Source organism: Festucalex cinctus, chromosome 10 (assembly GCF_051991245.1).
Source record: "Festucalex cinctus isolate MCC-2025b chromosome 10, RoL_Fcin_1.0, whole genome shotgun sequence".
Classification (NCBI taxonomy): domain Eukaryota; kingdom Metazoa; phylum Chordata; class Actinopteri; order Syngnathiformes; family Syngnathidae; genus Festucalex; species Festucalex cinctus.
Window position 1 is genome coordinate 17,762,444 of NC_135420.1, and position 12,237 is coordinate 17,774,680.

General features: G+C 40.4%; 1 protein-coding gene across 2 annotated transcripts in view; it reads left to right on the forward strand.

The window, feature by feature from the left end:
* faf1 (Fas (TNFRSF6) associated factor 1) overlaps positions 1–12,237 on the forward strand; it is a 64,137-nt gene that overhangs the window by 12,988 nt on the left and 38,912 nt on the right. For both annotated transcript variants that reach the window (XM_077534703.1, XM_077534702.1), the window contains 2 exons: positions 378–483; positions 10,491–10,577. In XM_077534703.1, coding sequence (XP_077390829.1) covers positions 378–483; positions 10,491–10,577 — 193 coding nt within the window. The remainder of the gene's footprint in view (positions 1–377; positions 484–10,490; positions 10,578–12,237) is intronic.

Genomic DNA, 12,237 nt, shown 5'->3' on the forward strand with positions numbered 1-12,237 from the left:
CCTTTTACTTGTTGCCCATTGTGTTTGTTAATCTTTGATCACTTTGTTTGACCATCAATAGCTCTTATTTATTTTTTAGAGTGCATCATACAAAAGATGACACAATAATGTTTTATGCAATATTTATCAATGAACAACTTAAAGTTGTTCAGAATGTCATTGGCATTATATAACACTCAGTTATTTCTTCTGTTTTGTTGAAAGCAGTTGTCATTATATTGTTTTGTCATGCATCTAATTATCTCATTGCGGGGTGCACCATCATTCTTTGAACGTGTACATAAGTGTCAATGTAGGATTACTTTTTCTCCATTACTCTTCTATGTGCAGTTAATGTTCCTGTCACCGTTTCTCTTTCTGTCTCTCTCTTTGTCAAGTTCTCTCCCAGACTCGCTAAACCAGAACTTCCTGTTGGTCATCAATCACCATGAGGCCCAGAGGGAATACAGCCTCAACTTTCCAGGCTCGAGAACCATACAAGAGGTAGGTGACGACAAGGCACATGCACTCGTGCACATGGGATCAGGAGGTCCTTTTAAATATGCACCCTTGCATGCATGGACTCTTGCATCCGTAATATTCTGCCGCTCTGGTTTCCCATCACGCAGCTTTCGTTCCATTTGCTGAACATTGCTAGTCTATCTCAACCAGCGATTCATTATTCATCACGAATGATCACATTTCCAAGTACATAATTACTCGCACAGCTGTGGCCCAGTACAACCCCCCGTTTCTCCCTGACCCTCCCAGTAAAGTGACTTTTACTCTCAAATGTCGTAGCACTGGAGGAGGATTGATCGTTGCTTGATATGGACATAATAATAATGTTTTTTAACCTGCGACCAAACTGTTGGTTTTATGTGTGTCGTAATTATGGTGCTGGTGTACAATTATACTGACGTAAACTGTCTAATATTGGATTAACTTTAGCTTTCTGATTTCCCATTTGACAATTTTTTTAAAAAGTAATTATTCACTCTCCAGCCGCAATCAGAACTTAGTGCTTGTACTGCTACCACTACAGGTCCTTGCACCTCCGTGAGTGTGAAGCTCATACTGATAATAATCAGGCTGCGAGCAGGGTTTGCAATGGTGCTAATTGACCAGATTAGTATAACCAGCATCATAGCTGGAAGAGGAGGCAGCTTGCCTCCCTGGTTTCCTGGCTCTCTCCTTATTTGCACTGTCCTATTCCTCCTACTCTGCCATCTTCTTCGCTTCTTCTCAGCCAGATGGTTTTGATGAGCACCCACTGTGAACCTTAAGTGTTTCTACTGGGATTACAAACACTGGGGAGGGTTCCCCGTGGCGTGGGAGGGGGAATACCATAGTTCCAGAAAATAGGCGAAGGACTGTCAGCATGGTGGGGGTGCTGTAAGAGGCGGTGGGGAACCGCGCAGGGACAATGTGGCAGTGGGCTTTAACGGGCCTCCATGTTGTGGTCTTTTCCTTACGCATGCTTGTCTTTAGGCATTCCGGGGGACCCCTGGAGAGAAAATGAAGCCCAGAACTGAATGGATCTGGATTCTGCACACACCATGTTGACCGTGCCTTTTTATATATTTACTATTAATCAAGGGTTCTTAGTTATTTCTTTATTTATGTATTCATTTATTTGATAATGTCACACAATGGTGGGACTTCTTGACACAAGGTCCATCTGCAAGTTATCAATAACGTGAAATTATGTCGTGGGGTAAATTTATGCTAACATAAGAACTACAGATGGTGAAAAATAATCAAAAAACTGTGGACGAGACTGTTGATTCATTTTGTCTTAAATCAGCGAAGGCAAAATAGAATTCACCACCTGACGGCAACTAAGCAGGTGCAATTGATGAAGTCACTTTTAGTTTGCTCCCCAGAGAAACAGGATGTAGCTGTGGGACGTCATGCAATCATCCATCCATCCATTTTCTTGACCGCTTATTCCTCACAAGGGTCGCGGGGGCTGCTGGCGCCTATCTCAGCTGGCTCTGGGCAGTAGGCAGGGGACACCCTGGACTGGTTGCCAACCAATCGCAGGGCACACAGAGACGAACAACCATCCACACTCACACGCACACCTAGGGACAATTCGGAGCGCCCAATTAACCTGCCATGCATGTCTTTGGAATGTGGGAGGAGACCGGAGTACCCGGAGAAGACCCACGCGGGCACGGGGAGAACATGCAAACTCCACCCAGGAAGGTCCGAGCCTGGACTCGAACCGGAGACCTCAGAACTGGGAAGCGGACGTGCTAACCACTCGACTACCGTGCCGCCCGTCATGCAATCATTTAAAAAAAAAAAAGATTTCACAACACTCAGAGAAATGTTTTCATCACATTCAAAAACAAAAAAAGTCTGTACGGTTATTATCTGTTAATTAATTAATTAATTTCAAGAAATGTGATCAAATGGCCATCCAAGATCCATCCATTCATTTTCCATACCGCTCATCCTGTTCAGGGTTGCCAGGAGTTGGAGCTTGTCCCAGCTGACTTGAGCAAAAATTGGAATAAATTTTTGCTACTACCAGTTAATCACAGGGCACATATAGAGACAATCAACTAAGGATGATTAATACCACTTTTTTTTTCCCCCCAGAACGATACCAGCACAAGTCACCAATACCAAATACCAATATCACTGATACTTACATTCTTACATAAAATTTCCCTCCAAAAATAATTGTCTAAAATTTTATGAAATTAATGGCAATTTTCTATTCTAATTTCTAATTTCTCGTTCCTGATCACAAATTGGCCACAGTAGGGTGGCCGTCACATGTACCGATACCTTAAAATAAGACTTATCGGTCCTCGCCCTTCCCTACAACCAACCATTCACAATCACATTCACATCATCTTTGAGTGGTAATTGAACCCACTCTGCCTGCACAGAAGTCCGGCGAGTGAACCGCTACACCGTCAGTGACTCCGCCATCCAGGATGCGGAGTGTATTTGTGCTCCTACTAGGACTTGAGAGTGCAACAAAGAAGTAACACCATATTCAAGCAGCCTGGCTCCCCTTTCTGTTCATACTGTGTCTAGTCACAGACATATGGACTCCACTACAGAGCACCCTTCTCTCGCTGCACACTCTTTTGTCTCACCGTAAACTAGCCGATGGTCCTTCTTGTGCATATCAATAGGGACAGTCCTGTCTTCTTGTTTGTCTTTGCACAAGGCTCTGGCTTTGCCTTGTGGCTCTGAGGGATCTGCCCTTGCCCCTCCTTTTCTGTGCCTTCATTCCCCATGTGTCTCCCAGTGTCCCGTCTCTAACTTCTTTCTTCTCTGTGTCCCGAGCACAGGGCTGGGTACACTCTGATTGGCATTACTAGACAAGAGTGTGGGGGTAAGTAGCTGGCTAGCATGTGAGCTAAGCTGTAGAGCAAATGTTTGCCAGGGAAGTAGCGGGTAGAATAGAGATGGCTGCCGGGGCTCTGAGTTGTCCGTGACCAGACCCGTTGTCCTGGGGATTTCCCTCCTCTGCTGCCCCCCAGGGTTGGGCCTGGGGCCCATCCGTGTTTCGCAGCTGGGAGTCATTGAGGAACCAAAAGATGACAAGGCTACTGAGCTGAGAAAAGGAAGGGTGGCTAAAATAAAGGAATGAAAGACATCTGGTGCCATGGGGAGATGAAGAAAGGGAGCACGAGGGAGAAAGCTTGTGACTGTTTAATGGAAACTCTTTGATTCGCTTCCAGGCGGGGATTACAGGCAATTGGCATTTACAATGATCGGATCATTAATTTTGCTGTGAGAAGCATCGCCTTGTCGCTCAGCACCAAAGCCAGGCAGGCCAGGTTTCTCGATGACTTTCTCAATCAAACACCACAGTCAGAACTGCACAATTTGATATGGTGTTACCTTAAATACATTGCCACCTTTAGCGCTTGTATTTTCACTTTCATGTTATTTATTCAGAATCATGGACTGCAACTGCCCTGCTAAATATTAAAGAAATTATTATTTTTTTTGTTGGTGACAAATCTGTAAAAATGCAATTCTATTTTGACTTGTCACAAAAAAAAAAAAAAAATATATATATATATATATATATATATTGTCTTCAATTTCAGGGTTATTATAGTTTTGGAATTTTCATTCTCGTAGAGTTTTTATTAGGGCCCGAGCAGCGACCGCTGCGAGGTCCCTATTGTTTTTCAAGGAATTCTTATTATTCTTCTTCTTTTTATTTGTTATTATTCTTTTCCGCAAACAATCACATTTTTGAGACACTAAACGTGAACGAAAACTCACCAAACTTTACACACACGTCAGGCCTGGCGAAAAATTTGATATTTTAAAGTCGCCATAGGTGATAACAGAAAAATGGCTCCATAGCGCCACCTACATAGGTTAAACAGATCCCTGGCCCGCTACGATTGTCCGACGGCTATGAAAATTGTGTGGCACCTGTAGCACATCCAGATGAACAAAAACCTCTTTGATGTGTGTACCCTAAAATAGACAGGAAGTGAGATATGAGTATTTAAATGTCCAATTTTGGCCAATTTTTGCACATTTACAGGGGTCATACTTTTGCCTGCTTCTCCTACACGGTTAATCCAATTGACTTCAAACTTGGGATGTACCATCTCAAGACCTGGGACAACACCATGGTAAAAAATCTAAAGTTTTCGACATACTATATGACGGCGGTGGGGCATCAAATTTAGAGTTTCAAAACTCTTACTAAACGTAGTATTGCCGGTTGTATGTTTAACCTAGAGCTACGAAAATTGGTACACATATGTAACAGACTATGACCTACAAAAAAGTCTGTTGGTGCCATATGCTAAACCCAACAGGAAGTCCGCCAGAGGCGGGGCATCAAATTTGGAGTTTCAAAATTCTTACTTAATGAAGCATTCCCGGCTGTACGTTTCACCTAGAGTTACCAAAATTTAAAGACATATGTAACAGCCCTCAAGGTACAAAAAACTCTTTTTGAACCATATGCTAAACCTAACAGAAAGTCCACCATTTTGATTTACTTTGGAACGTGTTCCCATTTTTTTGGCCATTTCATAGGGGTCCTATTTTAACGAACTCCTCTTACAGAGTTTATCCGATCATCTTCAAACTTGGTGTGATTCATCTTAAGATGTTGAAGATGAAAAGTTATTGAAAGCTTTTTATTTCGCTGCACGCTGTTGTCGTGGCATGCACTTGTTTGCAAAGGAAAAAAATTCTTCTTAATGAAGAATTCTCAGTTGTACGAAGCAGCTAGAGCTACGAAAATTTGTAGACATATGTAACAGCCCACGATGTACAAAAAAAGTCTCTTGCTGCTTTGTGCTAAACCCAACAGGAAGTCCCGCAAGGGCCGGGCATCACTTTTTGAGCTAAAAAACTCCTCTTTAACGAAGCATTCCCGGTTGTACCTTTCACCTAGCGCTATGATAATTTGGAGGCATACATAAGAGCCCACGATGTACAAAAAAGTCTTTTAGAACCATATGCTAAGCCAAACAGGAAGTCCGGCATTTTGATTTACTTTGCTATTTGTAGCCATTTTTTGGGGGCCTTTTATAGGCCTCATATTTTCTACAAAACTTATCAGATTGTCTTCATTCTTTGGCATGTTTCATCTGAAGTATTGCCGGTTATACGTTTAATCTAGAGCTACGAAAATTGGTACACATATGTAACAGACTATGATCTACAAAAAAGCCTGTTGGTGCCATATGCTAAACCTAACAGGAAGTCCGCCAGAGGCAGGGCATCAAATTTTGCATTTCAAAATTTTTACTTAATGAAGCATTTCCGGCTGTACGTTTCACCTAGAGTGACCAAAATTTGAAGACATATGTAACAGCCCTCGAGGTACAAAAAACTCTTTTTGAACCATATGCTAAACCTAACAGGAAGTCTGCCATTTTGATTTACTTTGGAACATGTTGCCATTTTTTTGGCCATTTCATAGGGGTCTTATTTTAACGAACTCCTCCTACAGAGTTTATCCGATCATCTTCAAACTTGGTGTGATTCATCTTAAGATGTTGACGATGAAAAGTTATTGAAAGCTTTTTATTTCGTCGCACGCTGTTGTCGTGGCATGCACTGTTGGCAAAGGAAAAAAAAATCCTTCTTAATGCAGCGTTCCCAGTTGGACGAAGCAGCTCGAGCTACAAAAATTTGTAGACATATGTACACATTTGTCCACATATATATATTTACATATGCATGTAAAAAAATTATGTCAGGCTAAACTAAATGGTTGATTAGGCCCCACACATTCTCACCTTACCATACCCGGCCCTCTTTGCAAAAGGTTTGAACACTCCTGGCCTAAACCTAGGTGTATACTCAAACTATGCACGCACATAAAGCCTGGAACAAAATGTGTAATTTAGAGGGTTCTTGTTTTGTTTTTTGTATTCCTTATATTTCATGTCATTATACTTGACACACTATTTTTACTACTCACTGAATCAGTTATAAGAACATTTAATTGATACAATCCAATCACATCCTAGAGAATTGAAAACACATTCAATCATGAGGTTGTTAAGACACATTTACTTCTGTAGCACTTAACCACAAACAAGTTGCGACATCCCCTGATCTAACCCTCCAACCGGGCAAGGAAAAACTTTCAGGGGTCATATTTTAACGAACCCCTCCTACAAAATTTATCCGACTGTCTTCAAACTTGGTGTGTTTCATCTTAAGATGTTTAAGATGCAAAGTAATCGAAAGTTTTTTATTTTGTAACACGCTGTTGCCATAGCAATGCATTGTTTGTCAAGTGCTGCTTTTTTTTTTTATACACATGAAAACTCATGGAACTTTGCAAACACATCAGACTTGTCATGAACATGAATTTTCAGAGATTTATTGTGCAATTTGAAATAAATAGCGCCCTCTAGACCTTTTTATGAAGCATTTCCGATTGTATGATTATGCTAGACCTACAAAAAAGTATTATGTAGCCATTTGCCAAACCAAAGAGGAAGTCCGCTATTTTGATTTTATTTTGGGAATTATACATAATTTTTGGCCTTCTTCATTAAACTTTGCACAGACAAGGCATGGAAAAAACTAACATTTTAAATGGTCCTTGTTCCATGTAACAGTACCCCAACGTGCCAGTACCCTGACGTGCAAGTAACCCAACGTTGTGCTCAATAGCGCCCTCTATGCATTTTTATGGAGCATTTCCAATTGTATGATTCAAGCGATACACAACTAAAGATGACTTGACCTAGATTTGTGAAAACTGGGAGGCATACCTATTAGCTTAAGACCTACAAAAAGTATTCTGTAGCCGTATGCTAAACCTAAAAGGAAGTCCGCCATTTTGAATTTATTTTGGGAATTGCGCACCATATTTTGCGTTTTGATTAAACTTTGCACACACAAGGCTTGTCAAAAACATTTTAGATGGTCCTTGTCCTATTTGACAGTACCCCAACGTGCCAGTACCCCGACGTGCAAGTACCCCAACGTGGCACGCCTTTGCTGTAGCGATGCATTGTTTGCAAAGAATTTTTTTTTTTTATATGATTCAGCTAGATGTGTGAATATTGGGAGGCATACCTATCAGCCGAATACCTCGACAAAGCATTCCATAGCAATGTGAACAAACACAAAAAGCATGGCAAAACATTTACAATTTAGACGGTTTCTTATGAAACAGTACCCTAACGTGCCAGTACCCCGACGTGCAAATATCCCAACGTGGCACGGGTTGCGAGGGCCCTTTATAGCTGCTCGCAGCTCTAGTTTCGTTTTGAGTTTTGTTTTTTACATTTAGTTAGTTTTAATTAGTTTTCAGTATTGTTCTGTTAGTTTCTTTGTTTTAGTTATTTAATAAATGCTTAGTTTTTGTTTAGTTTAGTTAGTTTCAGTATTAGCTTTAGTTCATTGTGCACAATATTTAAAAACACCATGGTAGCGATGCCATCTGAAGGTCCTTTTCTATTGGCTGCTGCTAGATGATGTCACTTATGTGTGACACACTTTATGTCCTTATTCCAGTTAATATCAAAATAAATGTACTTATAATCACATTAATTAATTACCAAAGACTAAAAAGTGGAGGACATTTTTGCCATAATTCTGAAAAAAAAAAAAGTAGTTTCAGTTAGTTTTCGTTTTTATTTTATTTCTTTTTTTATTTTTAGTTTTATTTTTTTCCATTAGTTTACTAAAATAACCTTAGTCTTCATCAATCAAATTACCTTTATGGAAGACAGGGGGCAGCATTAGACAGTAGGGCTAATATATTGTGTTGGACATTGCTAGAAGCTGGCTAAATTATGTCGATAAAGTTTGCTAAGGTACTGCAAGTATACAGCATACTGTGTAGTCTTACGTTTTATTAGGTTGTAATTTTGCTCTTCAAATGTCACCGACTGGCAAAGTTTATGCAGGTGGGATGCCGTGTTCTCCTTCCACAAAGGGAGCAGCTTGTCCTCGACTTTCAATTTCTGTCTCCACTCTCCTCTGTCCCCACCTCTCACCTTCACTCTCTCTGTGGTGGGCATTAGTTTGTTGTTTCTCTCAGGCTGCTTTAACCTCTGACAGCAGTCTCTTCATTACTAGTGTTTATGCCTCTCCTTTCCTCCCTTTACCCCTCTTCTCATCGAGTGGCTCGGCGGTCAGGCAAATCCCTGTTGTGCGGCTGGTCAAACATAGATATTACACTCTGTAATAACACTGGCCACCCGCTCTGACCTCCAGCCCTCCATCCTGGCTATGACTTCTCATCATAAGGGTCGGCTCGGAGCAGTATGGTGAGGGCTTTACAACTCGCAGACAAAAGGTGGATTGTGCCACTCATTTATTGTTTTTGTTTTATTTAGCGATAGACCGATTTATCGTATATTAAGCCTTTTGATGAATATCGGCATCAGCCATTTTGAATAATCTTACGGCCGATAATAGATCCATTAAAAAAAAAAAAAAAAAGTTTTAACTTCAGGGAACTAATTACATTTTCGGAGGTGCTGCTGACCCAGAGAACTCTTTTGCACCTTCTGTTTTTGTTTGGAATTAAAACTAAGATAAGTAAAATTTTAATACTTGAGATATTTTGGAAGACTTTATTTACTATAGAAAACAATAGGGAGCTATTTACTTAAGTTTTTAACTTTTGAAAACATGCGACTGCCCCTGGGAGATCCCTGACCTTTTTGCTAGTCTTTTTTCTTTTTTTTCTTTTTTCAAACTCCAGCATTTTATTAACCTAAAATTTGCTCAAAAACAAACATATGCTTAAAAATTCAAATTCAAATTTCTATTTTTTTTTTTCAAATTTTGATGCCAATATTTTCCCTTGTAGTGAAAATGAATATCAGCTCTAAAAATCGGTTATCGGCGTCCTTGATTATTAATAATCAGTATCGGTATCGGCCCTGACAAAACCATATTGGTCTATTGCTAGTTTTATTTTTTAGGACCTGTTATAATTCTCTACGGTATCTGGACCAATGCAAAATAAATCAGCCACAACGTTAGCAGTATGAAAAAAACCTGATTTTAATAATGTTCATTTTTGACTGACATTCTCAGATTTATTATTGTGCCACTTTTGACTGAACGGCTCTCAGTATTGAAGCAGTGTAGTTGTCCACCACTGCAAACTATAATAACATTAACTTTGTTGAGAAAAAAAACTGAACATTTTTATCCTAAAATAAACAAATTGTATTGGATTTCATTAGATTGTGCAAATGGTCATAATGTTGCTGGCTGTGTCTCCCATTCTTTAGGAGAAACATTGCCCCATCATAGTCTTCACAATCCACTGTTTCAGGCATGTGCTCGACATTGACATTGACGTTGTGTTTGTAGCGTTCTTTAACTTTCCACTTGCATGACCAGCAGTCCTTCATACGCTCAGGGATCCATCTCTCCTCAGTACTTTTTACAAAGACGGGATTTGACCCGTGGGCTCTCCCCTACAATGGGCAGTTTTCTCAGCATCAATGTCCAGCCCCGCGGGCCCGAAAACGGTGGCTCTCGCTAAACAAATGCCGGAGAATCCACGGCCGCCAGCGCTCAGACGCCGGTGGGCTTTGATCACCTTTCGGCTGGCGCACATCAGGCTGGCGTTAGGCCTTTAAACCAACACCGCGCTGGACGGTGCAGCGCGGCACCCTTTGGGCCAGGCGCCGCCGGCCGCTAACTGTTTAAAAGCATGGAATGTTATTAAGTGATGCAGATACAGCATCCGCGCGTGAATGGGGGGGAGAGAAATACTGTTCATTTCAGAACGTGGGGCTGTTGATACAGGGCATTAGCTACGGCATCTGAGGAATGCTAAAAACACTGCCCCCTTTTTTTTCCTCCTTTGGCTCATCCGCTTTATTCTCTTGCCTCCTTTGTTGTTTTCCTGCCCCCTAGACAAGGATTCTTTTGATGCAAGCCTTCATTGTATTAACTATTTAAATACTTTTAAAAAATGTGGTATTGTTGTTCTATTGCTTATGTTATCATTAATAACCTTTTATTAACTCTGAATGTACAGTAATACATATTGCTTCTGTTTGCAGGTGAAGAGGAACGTTTCAGACCTAACAAACATCCCAGTACGGCATCAACAGTGGGAAGGATGGCCAGCATCAGCCTCGGATGACTCTGTAAGAAGCCTTTTGGCAGTTGACTTTTTGCGTATTGTTTTATTTTGTCTCTTTTGTGAGATAGTTGGACCGTACAGCAGAGCCACCTGTTGCTTTGACGTGCATTTAGCTGTGATTGGCTTCATGTGGTCACAGATTTTATATTCAGGGGGGCACACAAGCATTTTGGTGTGGTTCTCAATTGAGCACCAAAGGTTTTTGTTTGGTGATCATTATTCCATTTATTAAAATAAATAATAATAATAACAATAATAATAATAATAATAATAAAGAATACCATCAAGCCAACAATGGTCTTACTCTTCATCTTAGCAACAATTATTTCCTTCATAGGGGAGGGAATAACACCTAATACTGGGTTATGCTCATAATGTCAACACACTTTAAAAATAGGGAAAAAATAGGGACACTAGACATGCTTTTTGTATTAGACAAGTTGATTAAATAGTGAATTATCATTAATATGAGTAAATATGTCGTTTTAATGTAACTACTTTTTTCACCACCTTTTAGTTTATATTTACTAATTTAAATAAACATGAGGCAGTGGTAGCTTATTAAAACAATGTAATTCACTGCTTATATAAGACATTAAATTCATATTTAACAAAATTGAGTTCGCATTTATGTTTCTCACGTAGCCTTTGAAAAATTAATAGCCCACCTCTTTGATTTGGAATATGCGACCCTGTGATAAGCTGGTTAATTAAGCAGAATTCTCTTGGGCAGCAGTCTAGTGGCCAATCTTTTTTGCACTGCTGACCACTTTTGCATATTTGGACAGACCATCGAAGCCACAGCACAACGAGACCGAGATGACCCGTCTTGTCGGGGTGTAGTCCTTTGAGGAGAGCCACTTTTGTCAAATCAGCTGCCATTCATAGGCTACTATGCATTGTGCATCAAAATAAAAGCACATGGATGCCTTAAATGGCTTTTAGTTAGACATTTTCTCTCAGAAACAGTCATTGGCAGCCGACTTTGACTGCACCAAAGTCAAGCTGACTGGTGCAATATACTTAGTACGGAAAAGCGCTCTGACATAGTTGAATCTGATTTTTGTTTTTCTTTTCAGTAGTTTTTCACTAGTCTTGCGATCGCTTTTGTAGATTTGTGAAGGGCCTTTTATGTGTGTACCGTCTATTACAAAAATATAATCTATAATTATTCCCTTATTTTAACACATACAGTATTTGTCTATCTGGCCTGCTCTCTAGTGCTTACAATTGCAGTCCATGGTTTACCGACATGGCATTATAATACTTGCAATAAATGCATCGGAACTGTGTCGTGCCAAAGCCATCTGTCAGAAGCTAATTAAGATGTCAAAGACCGCTCCCATCCCGTGCCCTCTTTCTGTGGACATTGTAGCTCACATCATTGAGTCCCACTGACCTTACTCATCCCGAGGTCGCTCATCCCGGCCATTCATCCTCCACACAGTCAAGCTGATCAGAAGTAGAACCTTGAGGAACCTCTGACCCCTTTTGTCTCACCCCCCCGTCTTTGACAGCGTATGTGTTCCCATGCTACACTGAGGAGCCGCTGTTCGTAGGTTCACCCTGAGCTGGCGTTTTCCTTTTAGATCTATCTGATTGTTTGAAGCATTGTTATTGGCGTCTTTTTTTTTTTTTTTTTTTTTTTAAACCCGGAGCTGCAT